This window comes from Gekko japonicus, unplaced genomic scaffold (genome assembly GCF_001447785.1).
Source record: "Gekko japonicus isolate JY-2015 unplaced genomic scaffold, Gekko_japonicus_V1.1 scaffold1746, whole genome shotgun sequence".
NCBI classification, from domain to species: Eukaryota; Metazoa; Chordata; class Lepidosauria; order Squamata; family Gekkonidae; genus Gekko; species Gekko japonicus.
The window spans coordinates 229,187-255,194 of record NW_015159767.1 but is presented as its reverse complement, the minus strand read 5'-3'; the positions used below and the strand labels follow the sequence as shown (position 1 = coordinate 255,194).

The 26,008-nt window shown below is 51.2% G+C and overlaps 1 protein-coding gene across 1 annotated transcript in view; it reads right to left on the bottom strand.

Annotated features, from left to right (window-relative positions):
* Positions 1-8,999: 8,999 nt before the first annotated feature.
* The window catches only part of CDH24 (cadherin 24), a 26,215-nt gene continuing 9,206 nt past the window's right edge, over positions 9,000-26,008 (bottom strand). Inside the window, exons 5-11 of the mRNA XM_015406266.1 lie at positions 25,597-25,787; positions 14,823-15,076; positions 14,551-14,687; positions 13,571-13,692; positions 12,835-12,949; positions 11,444-11,692; positions 9,000-9,514 (exon numbers count right to left, since the gene is read on the bottom strand). Coding sequence (XP_015261752.1) covers positions 9,000-9,514; positions 11,444-11,692; positions 12,835-12,949; positions 13,571-13,692; positions 14,551-14,687; positions 14,823-15,076; positions 25,597-25,787 — 1,583 coding nt within the window. The remainder of the gene's footprint in view (positions 9,515-11,443; positions 11,693-12,834; positions 12,950-13,570; positions 13,693-14,550; positions 14,688-14,822; positions 15,077-25,596; positions 25,788-26,008) is intronic.

The window sequence follows — 26,008 nt, the reverse complement described above, 5'->3', positions numbered from 1 at the left end:
AGCTGCGGGGCACCCAGGCAAGCCAAGGGAAGGCACGGGGGTGTGGCCAAATATGCCAATTTGCTGCGTTGTCAGGGGTGTGGCCTAATATGCTAATGAGTTTGTGCTGTTGGGTGTGGCCTATTACGCTAATGAGTTCCTGCTGCGGTTTTTCTACCAAAAAAGCCCTGGCTGTTACCTTCCCCACCGAAGTGGTACCTATTTATCTACTTGCAATTTCTTGCTTTCGAACTGATAGGTCGTCAGGAGCTGGGGCCAGAGACGGGAGCTCGCTCTGTCAGGCGGCACTCGGGTCTCAAACTGCCGAACTACAGACCTTCCGGTCTGCAGCTCATAATCTTAACCTCTGAGCCACCGAATACAGACCATTCCCCAAAGCTGCCATTTTCTCCAGGAGGTAGCCAATGCTCCCTCTAAGCTGTGGAGTCCTGTGAGCAAAAAGTCCACTTTGTGAGCTACCGGCATTAAAGTTGTGAGCGAGCGATTTGGCTACTGCACACATTAGTTTGCTCTGGAGGCATCCCTCCCGAGCTGAGACAAAAATGTGTGAGCCGGAGGCTAAACATCTGTAAGCTAGCTCGCACGAACTCAGCTTAGAGGGAACACTGGGAGGTACTGAACTCTGCAGTCGGGACATCGATTGTAATCCTGGGAGACCTCCAGGCCCCACCTGGAGGCTGGCACCCCTAGTTGGGGTGAGAATCCAGGAATACGCCGTCTTCTCGCCCAGCTCTTGACTGCAAGCGGTACCAGAGGCCGCTTCGACCGTGCGGTCCTTCTAAGCGCTGTTGTACACGGTCCTCTTTCCTGACTGCCTTGACTCCTACACCTCCAGAAAAATCGTCTGTCAGGTGTGGAGACGGATAGATTGTGGGGTATTATTAACTTATCCTTTATTACAAAGATGGCGGCCTGGGGCTCATCTCCAGCCCCTGAAGCAATTTCACTTGCCCCTGCCTGCCCTAGTAAATCATAGTTGTGCTGTGATAAAAGGTTTGCCCACCGTTTTTGTTTGTTTTTAACCTGTAAGGAAAGGGATGTTCCAGATCTGAATATCAGTCCTCGCTTTTGGATTTTTGTATTCTACAACTGCAAAGCCCTTACTGATAGGTCGCTCCAACCCATCTACTAATGAGTGGATTGTATTTCTGGGGCAAAAGTTCTTCTGATTCCCGTCTGGGGACAGTGTGGTCCCCTGCGCAGATAGAAACTGGACTTCCCATCTTTTTGATGTAGCATTTTTTCAAATTTGCAAAGAACTCATCCATCAGACTGGGCCAACCTGAACATAGCCTAACTCATACAGGACACAGGATCTCATTCCAAGACACTGAAAGGCTGGACAACACATCCAATTACCATGTCAGATTACACAGGGAAGCCATTGAAATCCATAAACCTAAACACAATCGCAACAGGAGAGAGTTTAAAAATAAATAGGGCATGGTTCCCTGCCCTGAAAAACACAAAATGCTCTACATCTTACAATAGCGCTACAGATAAGATTAGAATTTCAACAGCCAATCCATATGCCAAAGAACCTCCTCAGGAAAGCTCCTCCATTAGCATGTCACAGCCTGTGGAGCTACTACAAGATAATCTCAGCCCAACCCCACCTTCCTGAGTAGATATAAATTACCTGCCTACCATTTTTCTTCTCACCTTGGCACAGAGAGTACTCCCTCCTTCTCTGTTATACCTCTGAGGATGCCAGTCACAGCTGCTGGCAAAATGTCAGGTCCTACAATGCCAAGACCACGGCCAGACAGCCCGGAAAATCTACAACAACTGATGAACTCCAGCCATAAAAGCCTTCGACAACATATAACTCGTCCATCGTTGCATTCTTTCCCAGCAGAAACCCTTTGGGAGGTCACAGCAATTCCAACTTTGCAGATAGGGAAGAAGAAGAAGAAGAAGAAGAGAAGAGATTGGATTTATACCCCGCCCTTCACTACCCGAAGGAGTCTCAGAGCGGCTTACAAACTCCTTCCCCTTCCCCTCCCCGCAACAGACACCCTGTGAGGTAGGTGGGGCTGAGAGAGCTCTGTTTTTTTTCAAGAACAGCTCTTGTCAGAACTACAGCTTGCCCAAGGTCATCCAGCAGCTGCAAGTGCAGGAGTGGGGAATCAAACCCAGTTCTCCCAGACTAGAGTCCGTGCACTTAACCACGACACCAAACTGGCTCTCCTGGAGGAAGGGGGATCGGGAGTTGCCCAAAGCCACGTTGGGTCTCCGTTGGGGAGAAAAGGGAGACATAAACGAAATAAGTAAATTGCCTATGCATGTTGGAGTTGCCAGGTCTCCCCCGGCCACCAGGAGTGGGGGTTGCCAGCTCCAGGGTGGGAAACTCCTGGAGATTTGGGGGCGGAGCCTGGGGAGGACAGGGACCATAGAGTCCACCCTCCAAAGCATCCATTTTCTCCATGATCTCTGTAGTCTAGACATGAGCTAGAATTCCAGGGGGTAGAATCATAGAGTTGGGAAGGGGCCGTACAGACCATCTAGTCCAACCCCCTGCCCAATGCAGGACCAGCCTCTGACAAATCTTCGTCCAGCCTCTTCTTGAAAGCTGTCAGTCAAGGGGAGCCAACCACCTCCCTAGGCAGCTGATTCCACCTTTGGACCACTCTGACCGTGAAAAAGTTTTTCCTACTATCCCTTCTGCATGTAATTGAAACCCGTTGCTTCGGGTTCCGTCCTCTGCCGCCCACTGGAACAGCTCCTTGCCCTCCTCTGAATGACAGCCTTTCAGATCCCCAGGTCCCACCTGTACGCTGACATCCCTGTATCTCTCCTAGGAAGTACGGTTGCCAGTTCTGGGTCTCCAAACACCTGGAGATTTAAGGGGGTGAAGCCTGGGGGGGCGGAGTTGGTGGCAGGGAGGGATGTCAGTGGGGTATAATGCCATGGAGTCCATCTCCCAAAACAGCCATTTTCTCCAGGGGAAATTATCTCTGTCGCCTGGACATCAGTTGTGATCCCAGGAGATCTCCAGCCACCATCTGGAGGTTGGCAACCATACCAGGAAGTCATCCCCGCCGGAGATCCATCACTGGCCCCATCTGCCTCTATGCAGCCATAGAGTTAAGGTAAAGGTAAAGGTTCCCTTGCTCGAAAGCCAGTCAAGTCCGATTCTAGGGTTGCGGTGCTCATCTCCGTTTCCAAGCCGAAGAGCCAGCGCTGTCCAAAGACGTTCCCGTGGTCATGTGGCCGGCATGACTAAGCACCAAGGCGCATGGAACGCTGTTCCCTTCCCACCTAAGTGGTACCTATTTATCTACTTGCAATTTCTTGCTTTCAAACTGCTAGGTTGGCAGGAGCTGGAACTAGAGATGGGAGCTCACTCCGTCATGCGGCACACTTGGGTCTCGAACTACTGAACTACCGACCTTCCACAGCCTGCAGTTCAGTGTCTTAACCACTTGAGCCACCGCAGCCATAGAGTTACATAGTCTCAAACTGCTGCATGGAAATTCTCCTTTCCTCTTGGCAAGGCCTGCTTGCAACATGGAAATTCTCCTTTCCTCTTCCCAAGGCCTGCTTGCAACCTACAGAGGCTGCATGGAAATTCTCCTTTCCTCTTGGCAGATGCCAAGGCCTGCTTGCAACCTACAGAGAGGGCTATGAAAGTTTAACTCAGGGTCGTCCACCTCCAGGTAGCGCCTGGAGATCTCCTGGAATGACACCTGATCTCCCGACCACTGCTTTGGAGGGAGGACTGATTATACCCTCCAGTCTGGTGTCGTGGTTAAGTGCGCGGACTCTAATCTGGGAGAACCGGGTTTGATTCCCACTCCTCCACTTGCAGCTGCTGGATTACCTTGGGCAAGCCATAGTTCTAACGAGAGCTGTCCTTGAAAAAGAGCAGTTTCTGTCAGAGCTCTCTCAGCCCCACCTACCTTACGGGGTGTCTGTTGTGGGGAGCGGAAGGGAAAGGCGTTTGGAAGCCGCTCTGAGACTCCCTTGGGTAGTGAAGGGCGGGGTATGAATCCAATCTCTCTTCTTCTTCTCCTCCTCCTCCTCCTCCTCCTCCACCCCCACCCCCCTTAATCTCCAGGAATTTCCACCCTGGAGTTGGCAGCCCTGTGGTAGGATACTTCAGGGGTCGGTTGCTTTAAGGAGCCACAATCCGAACAGTCTTCTTCTCCGTCTTTGCTGTGTTCGCCGGCCTGAGGCTTCCAGACACGTTTATTACCAGGCTTAAGGGGTATGTAATTATTTAGGGTGTTTTGTGTGCAAGCGTGTTGAGGCTCCATCTCGCTTTAATAATATCACAAACTGTTTCTGAAAAGGGGACGTTATTGTTTTTTCCCCACGTTGACCTGCAGGGCCCCTGTCTGGCGGTACATTTCCGAGAAATAAACAGCTTTTTGCAAAATTCATTTTTTTTTAAAAAAACACACAGACACAACACCAGCCCCTCCTCCTGCATCAAGGTGGCGGAGCGCTACCAGGATACGCCAAAGTGCCAGGCCAGCAGTTTTCTCACGGGTGAAGAGCAACTCCAGCGTTTTGCAAGGAGGGCACAACTTTGGCTCATTTCCTCCCCTGTGGCATTTTGATTTCCAAGCAGCAGGAAGAAATGCGAGTTATCTGGAGGGGGGGAGAGTTAGCGGAGGGGGAAGGGAGACGCATGGGAAGAAGGAAGGTTTATTTGGCGGCCCCCAGGTGCCCTTGAAGGAGCGGAGGCGAAGACTGATGGGGGGGAGTTGAGGAATGGCTCAGGGGCAGTGTTCCCTCTAAGCTGAGTTAGTGTGAGCTAGCTCACAGTTTTTTTAGCCTCCAGCTCTTACATTTTTGCCTCAGCTCAGGAAGGATGGGGCTCCAGAGCAGACTAATCGATGCAGTAGCCAAATTGCTCGCTCACAACTTTAATGCCGGTCGCTCACAAAGTAGAATTTTTGCTCACAAGACCCCGCAGCTTAGAGGGAACGTTGGTCAGGGGTCAGAAGACTGGGGTGAGGGACTGTGAGAAAGACAAAGGATACAGAGCTTCATCTGGGAGAGAGCTGTTTTCAGTGCCTCAGTTCTAGAACACGGAGTGCCCCTGAGCATGTGTGGAGTGTTTTCCCCTCAGCACTGAGAAGCCAGAGATATCTGGGACTGAGGGGGAGGGCTGGCAGGCGTAATTACCAACCGCTCACTGGCTGGAAGCGCTTTGGACTGGAGAGAAGTAGACATTGCGGGGGGGGGGGGAGATGTAGGATTGCCAGTTGTCAGCCAGGAGGAGGCAGGAGAAGAGGGAGGGTAAGTTGCTTCCTCCCCACCTCTCCCCACCCCTGCCTGCCTGGGGCCAGGGAGGGCCTTGGCGGGGCTTCCTCGCACTCCCGCCGGCCTTGCAGGTCCACCGCCAGGCCCCTGATGCCAGGGGGTGTGGCATATGCTAATGAGTTATGCTAATGCGTTCCCCTAGCTCTTTTTCTACGAAACGACCCCTGATTGTAATAACGGGAGGTCTCCAGGTGCGATCTGGAGGTTGGCAAGCCCAGGAGATGGCAGGGGATGCCAGTGAGGCTAAGGAAGAACGGAAGTACAGGGACGAGAGCAGTGGGAGATAAGGAGGGGGAAAGGTGGTGAATGGGACAGACAGAAGGGGAGGCTAAAGCAGTGCACGAGCCAGGCTGATTTGGGGGCCATATCCATTTCAGGGGTCAATGAGGAACCTGTGAAACATTGACAAAGAGAGTGCCTCTGAGCACCGTGCAGAGTGCTTTCCTCTCACCACCACAACCAGGCCAGGCACCGGGAGTTTGCCAGAACAGAGACTGCTCCTTCTAGGCAAGTGATGGGCCTGCCCACAGGCAGAGGGACCTGTGAGGAAGGGTTGCAATGTATTGTGGGATACGTGGCTTGGTCGAGAGCTGTGTAGGAACTGGCACGGATGTGGGTGGCTGGCATTGGGTCCGGTGGGAGCAGAGGCCACGCTCATAATATGATGGTATGGATGAAGGCCAAGCTGAAGTCGAGCCCACTTCGCAATGTATCGATGAACCCACCTTTCTTTTCCAAAATTGGGGCTCAAATTTCCCCCCAAATAACTCCCTGGGGGGGGGGTTTGCTGCAAAAAGTAAGGGAATGGACCAGAATTTTCCCCAAACAGCCTTTCCCAGCTATACATTGAAAGCTTTTCGCACTGGACCCCAGAAGTCGCATTGGATGAAGGCCAAGCTGAAGTCGAGCCCACTTCTCAATGTATCGATGAACCCACCTTTCTTTTCCAAAATTGGGGCTCAAATCGCCCCCCAAATAACTCCCTGGGGTTTTTTTGCTGCAAAAAGTAAGGGAATGGGCCAGAATTTCCCCCAGACAGCCTCTCCCAGCTGTACATTGAAAGCTTTTCGCACTGGACCCCTACCTTTGTGCCCTACCTTTGGCAACAGCCCCCACACCCGCTCTGGGTTCAACCCCAGAGCCATTCAGGTACTGGGTTTTTAAAAAAAATTCAGCCGCTGGCGGTTCTGTTTCTCAGACACTGAAAGGCCTCCTCCCCAACCTGCTTCATCAGTAACCTGCAGAGGACCCTCGCCTGGCAGATATTTTTTTCCCACATAAAATTGTAAACAGCCGGGTCCAAAGGCCGTGAAAGGCAGGGAGTACAAATACATCTGCCTGTCTCGGCGGCCTCGTCCCACACGTCCAGTCTTTTTTTAAAACCTGGGATCGGAAGGAAACACGGAAAGAGATACTTGGGTGTCCGCTCCCCACAAGGGACACGCTTAAGAACTGAGGCTTTAGGATTTGACTACCTGAGTTTACTTCAGTCAAGATTTCAAGTGCGCATTTAAAAAGGATGTCCTAGTCACACAAAAAAAAGCTAGATTGGAGTCCAATAGCTCCTTAGAGACAAACAGGATTTCCGGGACAGTAAGCTTTCTAGAGTCAAAAATCCCCCTTCGTCAGATAGTCAAAGCTCCCTTAATCAGATAGGAAGCTTTGACTCTTGAAAGCTTATAACCCTGAGAACCTTGTTTGTCTCGGAGGTGCTGCTGGACTCGAATTCAGTTCTTCTGCTGCAGACCAAAAGGGCCACCCTCTGAAACTAGTAAAAAGAGAAGCTCGGGTGCTCGCTCTTCCTCACAATACCATCTGAAGAAGTAAGCAGTAACGCACAAAAGCTCCTCCCCTGCCACAAATGTTAGTCTTCAAGGTGCTCCTGGACTCTGGCTCTTTTCTACTCCTCCCCATAATTAGATAAAGGTAAAGGTTCCCTTGCTCAAAAGCCAGTCGAGTCCGACTCTAGGGTTGCGGTGCTCATCTCCATTTCCAAACCAAAGAGCCAGCGCTGTCCGAAGAAGTTTCCCATGTCATGTGGCCGGCATGACTAAACACCAAGGCGCACGGAACGCTGTTACCTTCCCACCGAAGTGGTACCTATTTATCTACTTGCAATCTCCTGCTTTCGAACTGCTAGGTTGGCAGGAGCTGGAACTAGAGACGGGAGCTCACTCCGTCATGCGGCACACTCAGGCCTCGAACTGCTGAACTACCGACCTTCCAGAGCCTGCAGTTCAGCGTCTTAACCACTTGAGCCACCGCAGCTCCTTAACTCCTCCCCATACCAGATCCCTTTCCGAGGACTGATAGAACCTAGCACACTGAGGTCACACATACCTCAATGTCCATCCATTATACCAGTTCGGTGTAATGGTCAGGAGTGTGGACTCTAATCTGGGAGAACCGGGTTTGATTCCCCACTCCTCCACATGCAGCTACTGGTGTGACCTTGGGTCAGTCACAAGTTCTGTCATAGCTGTTCTCTCAAGAGTAGTCCTCGAAAGAGCTCTCTCAGCCCCACCTGCCTCACAGGGTGTCTGTTGTGGGGGGGGAAGGGAAAGGAGATTGTAGGCCGCTCTGAGACGCCTTTGGGTAGTGAAGGGCGGAGTATAAATCTAATCGCTTCTTCTTCTACTCCACTGTCTAGACTTGTCTAGAGCCAATAGCTGGCAACAGTTCTCAGGAGCTATGGTTGACACACACACACACACAAAACTCGCACTGAAATGCCTTTCTTTTAGAAAATAAATTGTTTATTACGAAATTATAACATGGATGCCCCCACCTGATACAGATTATGTGTTGGCTCCCTGGAATAAAATTGTCCTGGATATAGAAAGTCCCAATATGGAATCTGGAGGGCTTTATCCAGGGGGCAGAGTCCAAGCTGAGTCCGCCACCCACCCTAGCCACCCCCAACGATGATGTCCAGGGGTCCCGGGAAGGGGCGAGGTGCTTAAACCCCCTGCCCTGGCTGACCAGTTCCCCGGTCAGGTCATGGGAGGCCGTACATTGAATGAGAGGTAAATCCATGCTGGCAAGTCTGAATAGTTAGGGTTCGGGTAGGGAGGGCGTTTGGTACCGAAGGACTCTGGGAGAGAATGAATGCATAGAGTAATTTATATGGGATTCGGGGGAACAGGGGCCAAGGGGAGGGGAGAAAACATAATAAACACAGCACAGATAACAGTGAAACGAAAAGACGGCCCTGACTATGGCATGGGATGATGTGAAAGGCAGAGGAACAGAAAGACAAATCTAAAAGCTGCTTGGGTGTGGAGGGAGTAATCGAGACAAGGATGCCATGAGGGAAGAAAGCAAAGAACTGAGGGGAAAGTGCAAAGTGAATGGAGGAACTCGGGGAAAAGAGAACCAAGGGGGGGAAGAAAGAAGAGAGAGAGTAAGAAAAGAGAGAAAGAGAAATAATTTCAAGAAAAGGTGGAAGAAGGCGAAGGAGAGGCGGGATTGTTAACGACAGCAAACCAACAGTAGGAAGAGACACAGGAAGGGATGAGAATGACACAAAAACCAGGAAGGAGAGACTGAGGTGATGCAAACAGGAACGGGGGGGGGGGGGGGGGGGGGGGAGTCCAATAGACAGGTTCAACAGAGAACAAATAATTCAATCAACCGAAAGGGAGAAAAGAACGATCAACACAAAAGGGATCGAGAGGAAGGGGAGACAGTGCCGTTCCGCCGTTGTGGTCCCCTCACGGTGCCTTTCAAGTTGGGGGTGGCCCCTCCGGGGCCCCGTAGAGCTCAGCCAGTGTTCGGAAGAGTGGCCCCCATTCTTCCAGATACTCATATCCACCCGCATCGCTGTCGCCGGCACACGAGGAGCCGGGGGAGCTGAGGGAGCCGGCGGAAGAGCCCTGCCCCTCGTAGCCGTACACCTGGATGGAGTCATAGGGCGGGACCGACGGATCGGCATCCACCTCGCTCAGGCGGGCGGCCAAGAAACTGGCCACGTCGTGGGGTTGTGGGGGTATGCGGGCGGCCAAGGACGGTGGGAAGTGCGGGCGGGGCAGCACGTCACGCCGGAGGAGGCGCCGCTGCTGCGGCGGTGGAGGGGCGGCGTCCGGGTTCTGCAGGGCGGCCATGTCGAAGGCCTCGGTGTCCTCTTCGCCCCCGCCCTCGTCGTCGTAAGTGATGATGTTCTCGCGGACGTCTTCTTCTTCGAAGGGCAGCAGCGCCGCCTGCTTCTGCCTCCGGAGGGCGACAAACAGCAACACCAGCGCTGAAGGAGAATCGGTACGAACATATCGATAAGGCAGCAGGGATAAAGCGGGTGGAGACGAGTATGGGTTAGTCAGACCGAACGTGAACCCCACACATATTGCTCCTCTCAGTTCTTTTGGGTGTTCCTCGTGGAATTCGGCACAGCGCATCCCTCCCCAATATTCTTTGCTCTATGTTGTCGAAGGCTGTCACAGCCGGAGTTCGTTAGTTGTTGTAGATTTTCCGGGCTATGTGGCCATGGTCTTGGCATTGTGGTGCCTGACGTTTCGCCAGCAGCTGCGACTGGCATCCTCAGAGGTATAACAAAGAAAGATGGAGTACTCTTGACACAGAGAGTACTCCATCTTTCTGTGTTATACCTCTGAGGATGCCAGTAACAGCTCCTGGCGAAACGTCAGGTACCACAATGCCAAGACCATGGCCATACAGACTGGAAAACCTACAACAACTAATTCTTTGCTCTGTTCCCTAATGGGCCTCCACACTATTTTGCCTTCCCAACATTGCTGGATCTCCTCTCTCTGAGGTTATAATCTGGAAATTCCGCACTGATGACATTTCACACAGACAGAAGAAGAGAAGAAGAGATTGGATTTACACCCTGCCCTACACTACCCAAGGGAGTCTCAGAGCGGCTTACAAACTCCTTCCCCTCCCCCTCCCCACAACAGGCACCCTGTGTGGTAGGTGGGGCCGAGAGAGCTCTCTCGAGAACTGCCCTTGAGAGAACAGCTCTGGCAGAGCCAGGGGTCATTTCCTGCAGGAGCGCACAGGAGCAGAGCTCTGGCAGTAAAGAGCCCAGGGGGCGGGCACAAGCAACAAGCCCCACCCCCCGCTCCCAGCTGCCCTCAGTCAGAGGAAGAAGCACCAAGGAAAGCTGCAGAGCTCCCCCTGCCCCCCCCGGTCCAAAACAGTCCAGTGGCACCTTTAAGACTAAGTTTTATTCAGGTATAAGCTCTACCTCCTCTGCAAGGACAGATTTGCATGTCCCCCCCCCCCAGTAGCTAGCAATCAAAAACAGTCCAGTGGAGCCTGAGCTGTGGGTGTTGCCTTCGGACACACTTCCGGTGATGTCAGGGGGTGTGGTATATTCAAACAAGTTATGCTAATGAGTTATGCTAATGAGCTCCTGCACCTCTTTTTCTATGAAATGACCCCTGGACAGAACTGTGGCTTCCCCAAGGTCATCCAGCAGGTGCAAGTGGAGGAGTGGGGACTCAAACCCGGCTCTCCCAGATTAGAGTCCGCGCACTTAACCACGACACCAGACTGGCTTTACAGCTGTTACCCTTCTCCAGATGAAGTCTCGGTGCCCCTCCCTTTCTGTCGAGTACCCATCCACAGTCATCTCAGCTCCTCCCACTGTTTCGGAAGTCCCTGTTCAAAGCCGTATTTCCTTATTGGCGGCGATCCGTGCTAGGATGCATACTGTTTTGGCCGGGAGTCCACATCCAGGGTCTCTGTACACCCACCGTTCTGCAAGTGTGCTCCAACCCTAGTGTCTTGGAGCCTACCACTACAACCAGCCCACGATCCTTCTATGCCAGGGGTCCCCAACATGTCGCCCACGGGCACCGTGGTACCCGATGAATCCTTTCTTGGCACCCACAAAGGTTTTTTTTTAGAAAGTGGGTATGGCCAGATGGAGTCTTTGCCCTGCAGGGCCTCTGACTGGCTCTGGAGATTATTTTGTTTCCGCGGCAGCTGACCTCACAGCATTGGTTCTATTCCCTCGAACCCCTCTTTCCCGGGGTATTTTTTTTAAACGACCCCTCTCCTTCCCTGCATTTTGGCTTCTTCTGTGTGTGTGGCTCCTCCTCCTGCGGCAGCCATTTTGTAGTCGGGCCCACCACCCCGTGTCGGAATCCCAAAGGAGCCCAGGGGCTCAGAAAGGTGGGGGGGACCCCTGCTCCGCGCCCTTCCTCACCAAGAAGAGTGCCGACACAGGCCAGGATGGCGAGCAGCGCTCCTGTGCTGAGGCCGGCGGGAGATCCCAGGGCCTCCGGCCCGCAAGACTGCATGGCCCCGTCACGTCGACACCGGCAGATGCTGACTGTCAGGGTAGGGGAGCCGGTGCGGGTGGGGGAGCCGCCGTCCACCAGCTCCAGCGGCACCAGCAGGGGCCCGCCTTGTGCGGGCAGACGAGCGGCACGGAGAAGCAGAGAAGCCGAGTTATCTGTCGGGGAGGGAAGCGTGAGAGAGAAGGGAGGATTTAGGCCGCCCTCGAGGCCCATCTTTCCAGGAGAAGTATAAAGAACATTCCCGCTTCAAAAGTATCTGACCAGCCCACACACACATACACACTCTCAGCGATGCACCTGTTCATCCAAACAATCCCCTCAGTTCCATGGACACTCCAGGCCATTTATCTCCTGCTCTTAGAGAATAGCTGAGAGTGAGGAAGGGCCAGAAATACAGGGGCTAAGCCCACGGAGAGGAGAGGAGGAGGAGGAGATTGGATTTATACAGGGCTATTTTGGGGCAGGAACGGAGGCTGGCTCCCAAGTTGGCCATGCCCAGCAGGAACTCATTAGCATAATAGGCCACACCCAACAGCAGAAACTCATTCGGATTGGCTACATTAGGGGTGTGTGGCCTAACATGCAAATGAGTTCCTGCTACAAAAAAGTCCTGGGTTTTGACAACAAAGAAGGTAAACAGAATAACAAGCAAAAGGTGGGTGTGGCTGGATGACCACACTTCTGGTAACATGGGGGTGCGTCCTAATGTGCTAATGAGCTGTGCTGTCAGGGGTGTGGCCCAATATGCTAATGAGTTCCTGCTGTTGGGTGTGGCCTATTATGCTAATGAGTTCCTCCTGGGCTTTTTCTACAAAAAGAGCCCTGGATCATTTATACCCTGCCTTTCACTACCCAAAGGAGTCTCAGAGCGGCTTACAATCTCCTTTCCCTTCCCCTCCCCACAACAGACACCCTGTGAGGTAGGTGGGGCTGAGAGAGCTCTCTCGAGAACTGCTCCCGAGAGAACAGCTCTGAAAGAACTTGTGACTGACCCAAGGTCACACCAGCTGCTGCATGTGGAGGAGTGGGGAATCAAACCCAGTTCTCCCAGATTAGAGTCCATGCTCCCAACCACGACACCAAACTGGCTCTCTGAAGGCAGCGTGTCCTACCTAAATCTTTGCACAGATCCCAACATACCCAGACAAACCATTGCATTGTGAAGAATTCCCATTTTCATTTTTAAAACAAGTTCCCGGTCCACACGGTCAAGAACAGAGGACCGTGTGCCGGCAACACAGCAAAACGGGGACATTAGGGAACGAGTGGGGAAGTGAGGCGTGGGTGCAGCACTCACCCCTGTTGTCTCGCACGGTGACGTTGGGTTCCCTTGTCCCAAGTGGGGAGCGGATGATGATACGGCTCACGTTCCCATCCTCGTCCCGATCTATTGCCCGGATCAGCTGGATCAACTGGAAAGAGAGAGAACACGAAAGGATGAACCCAAGGCATCCTCTTTGCTCTAGCCCATTAAGCTCTGGCACCCCGGCATAAGAACAAAAAGAGAAGCCGATGTTGGATCAGGCCAATGGCCCATCCAGTCCAACACTCCGTCACACAGTGGCCAAAAATACCAGGGGCCCTCAGGAGGTCCAGCAGTGGGGCCAGGACACCAGAAACCCTCCCACTGTTGCCCACCCCCCAAAAGCACCAAGAATACAGAGCATCCCTGGCCCCAGACTGAGAGTTCCTATCTATCCCTTGTGGCTAAGAGCCCCTGATGGACCTCTGCTCCATATGTTTATCTAATTCCCTCTTGAAGCCGTCCATTCTTGTAGCCGCCACCACCTCCTGTGGCAGCGAATTCCATGTGTTAATCACTCTCTGGGTGAAGAAGGACTTCCTTTTATCCGTTCTAACCCGACCGCTCAGCAATTTCATGGAGTGCCCACGAGTTCTTGTATTGTGAGAAAGGGAGAAAAGTCTTTCTTTCTTGACCCGCTCTGTCCCATGCATAATCTTATAAACCTCGATCATCTCACCCCTCAGCCGTCGTTTCTCCAAGCTAAAGAGCCCCAAGCGCATACACTTACTTGGCCAGGAGTGGCACTGTCACAGACAAAGGGCTCGTAGCTGTGTTCCAGCTGAGGTGGGTTATCGTTGACGTCGAGGATTTGGATGGCCACTTGGGCGTGGGAGACCTGTGTAGGGCTGTCTGATAGCAAGAGAGGGGTGTGTGGAGAAGACGAGTCACACCCAAGCACACACACACACAGTGCAATGCAATAAAACAAAGCCATGCATGTGGCACACCCCAGTCCAATACAGGAACGACACAGAATGACATACAGCCGGCACACACAAGCAACAAAGGAGCAGATAAAGCCCCATTTTTTTTAAAAAAATCACACAGCCCACCCACCCCGGGCAAGGCAGTTACAGTGGGCAGAAGCCAATGAGACAGAATGACACGCAGGACACACACCACCGTCGGTTGCCACAGAACCACAGCAGCCACAAAGATGAGAGAAGACCGACAGGCGATGCACCAGGAACAAGCAAGCCAACGAGATCCGCACCCCATCCCAACAGGTGTGCAGCGGTTATGATCAGGAGCGTGTAAAATTGCAGCCGCATTTAGCATGGAGCACACACACACACCCCATGTGACCAGCATGCAACAAATGAGCCATCACACGCAAGCGATACGCAATCGACGGGCAGCCGCGTGCAAGAAAGCCACAGATGCCCACGGAGACACAGCCCACACGGCGGAGCAAACGACAGGCCACCGATCCCATAACATTGATGTGCAAAAGAGGCATCGCCCCGCACAGCCAGTATGACGAGAGGCCACACAGGGCACGCGCACAGGAGCCAGGCAGGAGGAAGCCAACAGGGATGTGCGAGGAAAAAAACAAACATGCAGCAACCATCACAATGACATGTAGGAATGAAGGAAGAGAAAGATGATGGGTCAATATTGGCCAATGGGCGGCTCTCGCCCACAAGTGGGGAGCGCCCCCTGCCACCACGGGCTCCCCCTCACCGCACAAACCCACCGGACCCTTACCAAGTTCAGTCGCCACCACGGTCAGATTATGCCAGGGCACCACCTCCCGGTCGAGGGGCACCGAGGTCAGGATCGTCCCGTCCTGGGAGTTGATGCTGAAATAGCGCTCGGGATCCGTGTGCGGCAGGACAGAGTATCTAGAAGATGGGGGGGAACCTGGGGTATCAGGTTGTCATGGCAACCAGGTATAAAGGGAGCAACTGTAACTTCACACACACGTACACACAACCAGCGGTCCCACCCCACTCGCACGGTTAGCCCTCTGCTGTTACCGGATGACGCTGCTGGGGGAATCGAGGTCCACGGCCGTCACCTTGCCCACGAGGGTCCCCGGGGGGCTGTTCTCGTAGACGGCCAGGCGGTACTCGGGGCGTGAGAAAGCCGGGGGCTCGTCGGCGTCCTCGACCGCAATACGGACCGTCGCCACGTCCTTGAAGGGCCCTTTGCGGATGTACTGGGGGTCGATGAGTGTATTGGTGGCCTCCACTCGGAAAGTGTAAGAGCGGCGGGACTCAAAGTCCAAGGGCTGCGGCGGGAGGCAGGAATAAGCCAAAACAGAAGGGTGGAGGAAGAATAGGTTATAGCAGTTTCAGAGGGTAGCCGTGTTAGGTCTGCAGTAGAGAACAGGGTTGCACTTACCTGTGACTGCTGTTCATCGAGTACCTTCTGTGCAGGCAACACGTGGGGACTACGCATGAGCAGGCCTGCCATCGGAGAGGTTTTACAGCTAAAAGCCTCCAGGGGGTGCTGCACGCCGGAGCCAACATTTGTTCCCGCCCGGGGACCACATAATCTTGCCCAGCAGCACCCCCACCCTCAGTACCTCTAAGGCTGCTGAAGCCAGAGAATGCAGAGGGGGAAGGGGACGTGTGCCTGCACAGAAGATACTCAATGATCAACAGAACAAATTTAGAGACCGGTGGCACCTTTAAGACCAACAAAGTCTTATTCAAGGTATGAGCTTTCGTGTACACGCACACTTTTTCAAATACATTGGAATGTATATTTTATTCAAGGTATGAGCTTTCGTGTACATGCACACTTTTTCAAACACATTGGAATGTATTTTTTTCCCAAGGTATGAGCTTTTGTGTACACGCACACTTTTTCAAATACATTGGAATGTATTTTTTCCCAAGGTATGAGCTTTCGTGTACACGCACACTTTTTCAAATACATTGGAATGTATTTTTTCCCCAAGGTATGAGGTTTCGTGTACACGCACACTTTTTCAAACACATTGGAATGTATTTTTTCCCAAGGTATGAGCTTTCGTGTACACGCGCACTTTTTCAAATACATTGGGATGTATTTTGTATTCAAGGTATGAGCTTTCGTGTGCATGTACACTTTTTCAAATACATTGGAATGTATATTTTATACAAGGTATGAGCTTTCGTGTACACGCACACTTTTTCAAATACATTGGAATGTATATTTTATTCAAGGTATGAGCTTTTGTGTACACGCACACTTTTTCAAATACATTGGAATGTATTTTGTATTCACGGTATGAGCTTTCGTGTACATGCACACTTTTTCAAATACATTGGAATGTATATTTTATTCAAGATATGAGCTTTCGTGTACATGCACACTTTTTCAAATACATTGGAATGTATATTTTATTCAAGATATGAGCTTTCGTGTACATGCACACTTTTTCAAATACATTGGAATGTATTTTGTATTCACGGTATGAGCTTTTGTGTACACACACACTTTTTCAAACACATTGGAATGTATTTTTTATTCAAGGTGTGAGCTTTCGTGTACATGTGCACTTTTTCAAATACACTGGTGGCAGAGATTACATAATCTCTTAAGGAATGTATATGAAAAAGTGTGCATGTACACAAAAGCTCATACCTTGAATAAAACTTTGTTGGTCTTAAAGGTGCCTGACTGGACTCTAAATTTGTTCTACTGCTTCAGACTAACACAGCTGACCCCCTGGATCTATCTTCAATAAACAACAGTTACAGGTAAGCGCAGCCCTGTTTTCATCATTGATCTTCTGTGCAGTCCCACACGGGGAGTCTAGCAAGCTACTCGCCAGGTGGTGGGGCATGCTCTCTTTATTTGAACAGCGAGTGCAGTACCACTTGAGCTTCCCATCTCACCTGCAGATCCAACGCATGGTGGCACACGAATGACTCTGCTGATGACCAAGCAGCAGCTCAGCAAATCTCTGTTAACGGCACTCCATCGAAGAAAGCTGCAGAAGCAGCTACGGCTCTTGTAGAATGTGCGTGAATGTTTAAGGGTGTTGTGTACGCTGACCTCCACCAGGGGCCAGCGAACACCCCAGAGCTTGACTCTGGAGAACAATGGGGACAAGGCTCCTGGTCCCTCCACTGGGGGACCAATGGGACTTTGGCGGGAGGTTTAAACCCACCAACTGGACCAAGGGGGTGGTCCCCAGGGTGTACATAGTTGGCCAGCCGGCCGTTAGTCTTTAGACTTTGTTGTGTCCAACGAACCGTGCGGTCACCACCTCAGCCGCAGCGGTTCTAGTAGGCGTTTAACCCACTACACAATAAAGGGACAGGGTAATTTAACTAAACTATAGCGCTTTCTAATGGTGGGAACAATCCTCCTGGATAAAGTCAGTGAGAAAGCCCTCCTTCCCCCTATTAGGCCCAGAAAAACATATCAACAGTGCTCTATCCCTGCGGAACTCCAGGGTTCTTTTAAGCAGGGGTCATTCCTGCAGGAGCGCACAGGAGCAGAGCTCCGGCAGTAAAGAGCCCAGGGGGCGAGCACATGCAACAAGCCCCACCCCCTGCTCCCAGCAGCCCTCAGTCAGAGCAAGAAGCAACCAGGTAAGTTTTATTCAGGTACGTCCCCCACCCCCAATAGCTAGCTATCCAAAACAGTCCAGTGGAGCCTGAGTGGTGGGTGTTGCCTTCTGACACACTTCCAGTGATGTCAGGGGGTGTGGCATATGCAAATAAGGTATGCTAATGAGTTGTGCTAATGAGCTCCTGTACCTCTTTTTCTACGAAATGACCCCTGTTTTAAAGGTAAAATAATAAGGCTCTTCTAACATCTTGAGAGTCCCTTGGATTGCAAGGAGATTGAATCAGTCAATCAATCTTAAAAGAAATCAACCCTAACTATTCCCTAGAAGGTCAGATACTGAAGCTGAAGTTCAAATATTTTGGCCACCAAATGAGAAGGGAGCACTCACTGGAGAAGACCCCGATGCTGGGAAAGATTGAAGGGAAAAGAAGAAGGGGACGGCAAAGGATGAGATGGTTAGACAGTGTTATCAATGCAACTAACGTGGAATTGAGCAAACTTTGGAGCACGACGGAAGACAGGAAGGCATGGCGTGATGTGGTCCATGGGGTCGCAAAGAGTCGGACTCGACTGTGCGACTGAACAACAATAACAACATCTAAAGAGCACAGTAATTACTCATTCTCAGAACTTGGTGTGGGGAAAAAGACAGGCAAGATTATATCTTGGGATATGTGAAATTTGGAGAGGAGTTTCGAGAGGAAACTGATGCTAGGACGAAGAACTACTCTCTCAGAGAATGTCTTTTAAAACGGTGGATCCACCTGTAAAGGTAAAGGTTCCCTTGCTCAAAAGCCAGTCGAATCCGACTCTAGGGTTGCGGTGCTCATCTCCGTTTCCAAGCCGAAGAGCCAGAGCTGTCCGAAGACATTTCTGTGGTCATGTGGCCGGCATGACTAAACACCAAGGCGCACGGAACACTGTTACCTTCCCACTGTAGTGGTCCCTATTTATCAACTTGCAATTTCTTGCTTTCGAATTGCTAGGTTGGCAGGAGCTGGAACTAGAGACGGGAGCTCACTCCGTCATGCGGCACACCCGGGTCTTGAACTGCTGAACGACCGACCTTCCACAGCCTGCAATTCAGCGTCTTAACCACTTGAGCCACCGCAGCCACTCACTCATGTAATGGCTACTAAAAAGCCTACTTCCATGGAACGCTCAGCCAAGGAACATACGGCAAGTGGTTGGCTTACTCCTCAATTGCGTCAAAACAAGCAAAAGAGACCATAGAGGGTCCCGAGGTGGGCAGAGATTACATAATCTCTTAAGGCATCTGTTGGACAGGTGATGGGAGAAAACTGATTTTTCCCTCTACCTCCTTATGGTAACAAGATATAGCAGCCGGGTGGACCTTTAAAGAGGAGAAAACTAAACCTTTATTCCTCAGGCGTAATAAGTATTCAAATATGACCTATAAGGAGGCAGAACCTGATGACATTTTCCTATCCCCACACCACAGCGGAAACGGTCTCCATTTATGTAAATAAGACATTCTAGTACTGGGCTTGCCTCAGGTCAAAAGTACGTCATTCACTTCTTGTGAGAAAATGAAGAAGAGAAGAAGAAGAGAAGAAGAGATTGGATTTATACCCTGTCCTTCACTCGGAGTCTCAGAGCGGCTTACAAACTCCTTTCCCTTCCCGTCCCCACAACAGACACCCTGTGAGGTAGGCGGGGCTGAGAGAGCTCTTTCCAGAGCTGTCCTTGAGAGAACGGCTCTGACAGAACTATGGCTTGCCCAAGGTCATCCAGCAGCTGCAAATGGAGGAGTGATGCACTGGGGCAGGTGATGCACTGTAGTCTGGGTGCTTGGGGGGGGGGCAACAGTGGGTGGGCTTCTAGTGTCCTGGCCACACTGATGGACCACCTGGTATTTTTGGCCACTGTGTGACAGAGTGTTGGACTAGATGGGCCACTGGCCTGATCCAACATTAGCTTCTCTTATGTTCTTATGTTGAGTCGGGAATCAAACCCGGTTCTCCCTGATTAGTCTTGCACACTTAACCACTACACCAAACTGGCTCTCAATCTCTGTCGCAATTTAGTCACCAAGCCATCAGGTTGAGGGAATTTAAGTCATGGTGTAACACTTGGCTGATGCTGATCAAGTCTGGTTGTTTCGGCAGGGGAAGGTATCGCCCCTGGGAGACCTCCATAAGGATAGGGAACCGTATTTGGCGAGGCCAAAATGCGGCCACCAAAATCATATTGGATCCTTCCCTCCTGGCCTTTTCTACCACCCTGATAAGAAGTGGGAGCAGAGGGAATGCATTAAAAAACACTCCCTACCAATGAATTTGGAATGCGTCCCCTGGGGAGCCGATGTCCTTCCCTGCCTGAGAGCAGAACCTTGCGGCCTTCTCTCTCATTGCAAAAGGATTGATTTCTGGGACCCACCCAAAGGGTAAAAATTGGTTCCAGGTACACGGTCCTGTCATGATCTGAGCTGTGCAAGCAAGGCCTAGCAGGCCCAGGAAACCTGACTAGCAGTGAGAGGAGGCCAGGCCTACAACTCCCAGAAGCCCCTGAGAGGTTTTGGCGCCAATTTTAGCCAATCACAGGGAAAGGGGACTTATAACAAAAGAGCTGGTACAGGAGAAGAGCTGTTCTTCTTCCCAGGGAACAGGGCCAGAAGGAAGGCTGCTGTGGGGAAGAAACCCTCATCCTGAGGGAGGGGTGAGTAGTCTATGGCCACTTGAGATAGTGAGCTAGGGACAGTATATTTAGACACGTTAGGGCATTTGATTTCTTTTCTTTTCACCCACTTACTGTTATTATTCTTGCACATTGTTTGTTTGACCTCCTATAAAATAAACCGTTTTCATTGTTCGCTCTGCCTGGTCCTCACGCTCACTTCGGCTCGTCGCTGTGGCAACGTGGCTGTTTGGAGTCCCGTTGCCAGAGCGACGCATAGCGTCACATCCTGGTGACGGCGGTGCGACGCGTATCGCCTGTGAAGACGTGCGGATCCCCTGCCGCGGCTTGGCAGCACTACCTCACACTCATTTCGGCTAAAAGGGAGGTGTAAAGGTCTGGGCCTTCTCAGAGGAGCCTGGAACCAGAGTGGTGGCAGCATCAGGAGACACCCCACTTTTTTTTTATAATAACATTTTTTATTTTTAACATTTCTGACAAACAACAATTAATCTTTGTGGTTACAGTAACATTCTGCAAAAATTCACTGAGCTTGTACAGAGTTATAACCTTTTTCTTGACTTACAATACATCACACAGTACAGAACAGAGTCTATCCTGGCAGTATCCGTGACAGGTCCTTATAGACCATTTGTGAGATAGCACCCCTGCTTTGCTCAATGTGTCTGCCTCCGTGTTTTAAGGTTCCTGCGATATGGATGGCTTGAATGTACACACTGCGTTTCAAGATCATGAACCAAATCAAAGTAGCTTCCTGGCATAAGCTTCTGAAGCCTGTACCCCTCTGGTTGTCTAAGTAAAACTTTGTGACTGTATTGTCAGTTTGGAGCAAAACAGATCAGTTCCAAAGAATATCTGCGAAACAGCTAAGAAGCACAACAAACTGCCCATAACTCTAGCAGATTAATGTGGAATTGCTTTTCATCGTCCGACCACTTTCCCTGTGCAGAGAATCCCTCGCAATGGGTGCCCGAACTTTACTGTGAAGAGTCTGTTTTGTGGATGCATTTGTGCTCAGGAGCTTCGAAGGAAATACCCTGTGATAATTGTCATGAGAAAGCCACCATGACAAAGAGTGGAAAACTAGTCTAGGAATAGAAAATCTATCATAATGAGGATGTGCATCTACTCTATACCAGGAAAGGATCCAGAGCTGTAGCGGCTGCATGTGAAGCCTAGAAAAGGCTGTAAAAAGGTAAAGGTTCCCTTGCTCGATAGACAGTCGAATCCGACTCTAGGGTTGCGGTGCTCATCTTCGTTTCAAAGCCGAAGAGCCAGCACTGTCCGAAGACGTTTCCGTGGTCATGTGGCCGGCATGACAAAACACCAAGGCGCACGGAACGCTGTTACCTTCCCACCGAAGTGGTACCTATTTATCTACTTGCAATTTCTTGCTTTCGAACTGCTAGGTTGGCAGGAGCTGGAACTAGAGATGGGAGCTCACTCCATCCTGTGGCACCCGGGTCTCGAACTGCTGAACTACTGACCTTCCACAGCCTGCAGTTCAGCGTCTTAACCACTTGAGCCACCGCAGCCATATAACCTAAGAGACAAAGGATTTTCCTAACCGATTGGAACCTGTTTGATCTAAATTGTTGCGCTACAGCAGAAATGGCTTGTATTCTCTTGGAAGGTAAGAAACCTTTTCCCGCCATGGAATCCAACGTAGCTTCTATGAATTGTACCCTCTGGGACGAGATTAAATGGGATTTCTCCCAATTTAGTAGGAGTCCTAGTCTCTGGCAGGTCTCTAAAACTAGGGAACAATGGCTTAATAATTGGTCTCTGGACACTGCCACAAGTAGTCAGTTTTCTAGGTAAGGAAATATCTGACAACTTTGTAAGCGTAGGTGTGCAATTACTGGGGCTAGACATTTCAAAAATACCCAGGGTGCCGTGGCCCAACCAAAAGGCAAAACAGAATATTGAAACACACACGTCCCACGCAAGAAGCCTAGGTACTTGCGGTGTTGCGGATGGGTAGAAATGTGAAAGTAAGCATCCTGCAAATCGATAGCAATGACCCAACAGTTAAACTTTAATAACTGTAACCCTGCGGGAATAGAAAACGTACTTGGAAATATGGAGAAAGAAATTCAAATCTCTGAGGTCTAAAATGGGCCTCGTTCCCTCACCTTTTTCATCTACTAAAAACCTTTGGGTGACTCTGATACTTCCTCGACACACCTTTTTCAATCAGAACTTTCAGGGCTTGGGACAGATCTGGTTAGAGACTTGCAAAGGTTTATTGCTGTACCCCTTGTGTTACTGTATAGCTGTCTGGTTAGAGACTTGCAAAGGGGAGGAACACGGAGGAACTGACCTGAACTCTGTGGAGTGTCGGCCAGCATCGGTTTGTGGCTTTGAGAGTTTGATGGCCTCAGCATGCAACACTTTGGCCAGGGGCCACTTGTCCTCAGGCAGAAGCTCCAGGAAAGTTAAGATTCTCTCCAACAGGAAGAGTTGGTATCCGGCCATAATAGTCTCGTAGTTGGAGATGTTAAAGCCCAACGCGGAGGAGGAATATCGTTTTTGACCGAGGACATCCAACTTCCGACCCTCTCTATCCGTTGGGGCAGAGTGGTAAGACTGATGGCCTTTAGGTTGCATTTCTTCCGTAACTAATGAGGACGGTGGAGGATGTGTCGTTAAGTAATGAAAAGGCTCTTTTTTAATTCTGTAGAACTGTTCTCCCCTTCTGGAAGTGTGCTGATGTGGGCTTTTGCCATAATTCCTGTGGAGTATCTTCAAGACCCTCCCGCACCGGAAAGGCAGTAATACAGGGGGAGTCTAATAGAGACGACTCAAATTCTTGTCCTTCGACGTAGGTTAGGAAGCGATGACTTCCGTCTCTAAGGACTGTGCCATACAGATCATCTGTTCTCCATACATGCGTAGATCTTCCGTGGGAGAAGCTGGAGAAGGCTCCCCCGCTCTCTCATCTGGACTCGGATCCGATGTCGTGTTGGATCCGTCCGAATCAATGGCAACATCCTCTCTCCTCTCTGCGAGTATGGGAGAGCGAGGTCTGCAGGACACTGTTGCTGACAGTGGGTACGAAGCAGAACAAATTCAGAGTCATCAGGTACGAAGCTACCTGATGATGGTAGGGGTAAGCGTTCATATCCCTGGGTCGATGGAAATTGTCACCCCATCCTTCCAGATAACCTGGGGAGACCATAGATGGATGCGAAGGCCATCGCGTAGGTGGCTGAGATTGCAACCATGGAACCATTACCATCTGCTCCAGTTTGGAATCATGTGGAACTTGACCCACAGGTAGACCCACTTCCACTTCCCCATCTGAGACGGATACCGGAGGGATCTTGGCCCCGGAGATGGAGTTCTTGGCTTCTCTTGAAGTGTTGGGGTAAGCTCACAAGTGTGAACAGGGGCCTGCTGTTGGGATGCAGATTTTGTTTCTCTTTTTATTTAGGTTTGTTCTCCATCTTCTTAGCAGGGGGTTCTAATGAAGCTCACTGAGTTGGAGGGGATCAGGATCCTGACGAGACCCGCTGAGATATGGATCCAGGAAGTGGAGCTGATTGTGTCAATTCCGTGGATGTTGCGACGGGTAGTTTTTCCGGAAGCGACTTGGGACGAGGGGTCCAAAGCTTTGAGAGCTTTCTCCCACAATGCTGCCTTTCACTTAGACAACCTACCCCCTCTAGACTCGGGGGTGAAACATTGGCAGGTCTCACATGTGGGGACGTTGTGCCCTTCACCCAAACAGAACGGACCTAAGTCATGTTCACCGTCGCCCCGCAGTGGGTGCATTTTTTAAACAGGACTTTCTGTTTAAAAGACGAAATCCTGGCGAACCAGCAATAATTCCTCACCAACGCGAGTAGAAGTGAAGACTCTAAATGAACGGCCTTGTCGTGGGTCCTGGCTCTGCTGAGGGTGACTACTCCTCAGATGAGGAAGAGGCAGGGCGCAACCCAGCCTCCTCTGGAGTCAGCCTAGAAGAAGAGCCCTCAACAGTACCTAAGGAGGAAGAGTTCCCAGCAGCTGCACAGGAGGTGCATCCAGAAGGAGAGACTGATCCTGCGCCTGGCCCAGCACCCCCAGTTGAAGAGACCCCGAGGCCAGATTTCCCAACGGACCTAAGTCATGTTCACCGTCGCCCTGCAGTGGGTGCATTTTTTAAACAGGGCTTTCTGCTTAAAATCCTGGCAAACCAGCAATAATTCCTCACCAACGTGAGTAGAAGTGAAGACTCTAAATGAACGGCCTTGTCGTTGGTCCTGGCTCTGCTGAGGGTGACTACTCCTCAGATGAGGAAGAGGCAGGGCGCAACCCAGCCTCCTCTGGAGTCAGCCCAGAAGAAGAGCCCTCAACAGTACCCAAGGAGGAAGAGTTCCCAGCGGCTGCACAGGAGGTGCATCCAGAAGGAGAGACTGATCCTGCGCCTGGCCCAGCACCCCCAGTTGAAGAGACCCCGAGGCCAGATTTCCCACCCAGTTCTCCTGAGTGCCCCAGATGTAGGGCACCTCAGAGGCTGACTATGCAGGAGCGAAGAACTGCCAGACTGCAGCTCCTGCAAAGGCAACAGGAGGAGCTGTGAGCCTTTGCAGACTGAACTCCCAGGGAAGGGAGGACCTGTTCATAAACAGCAACTGTGCATACTCCGGTCTGCCCTGGTGTGTAGCAACCTCTCCTTGTTCCTGATCCCAGCCACTTTGAACTGATTTCCCGGCTATTCGACCCTTGGCTTTGTTGTTCAACCTGATTCCAGATTGCGTTTCCAGCTAAGCAGCACAGGCCTTCTTCTTCAGCAGTAAAAGAGGAACTGAGGGTGGGGGTGCTGCTGCGCAGGAGCATGTGGTCCCTGGGCGAGAACAAGTTCTGGCTCCAGCACGCAGCGTCCCCTGGAGGCTGTTGGCTGTAAAACCGCTCCGATGGCAGGGCTGCTCGTGAGTAGTCCCCATGTGGGACTGCACAGGAGACTGGTGATGAACAGCTAGGTTCGAGTTCAGTAGCCCCTTAGAGACCAACAAGATTTCAGGGTACGCACTTTCGAGTGCCCAAGCTGACAAAGTGAGCTGTGTCTTCTTGGTCTCTAGGGTGCTACTGGACTTGAATCTAGGTTATGGTAGAAGATCGATGTCGAAGTACAGGAAGGGACTTGTGCTGCTCTTGAGTTCAAGAGGGAAAGGGAGGAGAATAATTGGGGTAATCTCTCTGGGGGACCTCACTGTCCAGGCAAAAAGGGATCCAATAGTGACTCTTGAGAGAGCATGACTAAAGTCCAGGGCTTAGCCAATGTAGTAAGTCCTGAACTGGGCATGCCTCAGGCTTGGTTGATTGGCTCCCAGCCTCGTGTTCTGATTGGCTGCGGGCCATGCAGAACTCATCCTGGGTGAGGTCAAACCCCATTTCCTGAGGACTCCATTGGCAGCCACTACCGGCAGCAAGTCATAACTTACTCCGCTGCTTTTGTTCAACCTGTGTTCATTGGCCTTTACGTCCCATCCTTCATTGACCATGGGGGTTACAGGGGATCCCTGGGGGTAAGGCAGGGAAAAGGATCGGGGACCCCTAAATCCAAGGTTCATTAAGAATGGGGGCTCGTCCACCCACCTTTCGCACAGTGATGATCCCGTCCTGCCCCAGCGCATCAGTATGGATAGTAAAAGCCTCAGCTCCGTCTCCTCCATCCAGGATGCTGTAGGCGAGCAGCGCATTCTCCCCTTCATCGGGGTCGTGAGCCCGCAGCCGCCCCACTGCAGAGCCGGGAGGTGCCGTCTCCACCACAGAAAACTGGTACGAGCCTGAGAATTGGTAATGGTATACAAAACATAGGAAACATTCATGCCCGTTTCAGAGAGAGACAACACAGCACATCTATATATCTAATAGCCAAGTTGCCCCCTCCATGTGGATATCTAAATCCGCACATCGGGGTCACTTAGGGGGCAGAGAGATTTTCCAGGTGTGCAGAAAAAACTAAAAAGTTGGGGGGGAAATATACGGGAGATATTTAAATCCCCCC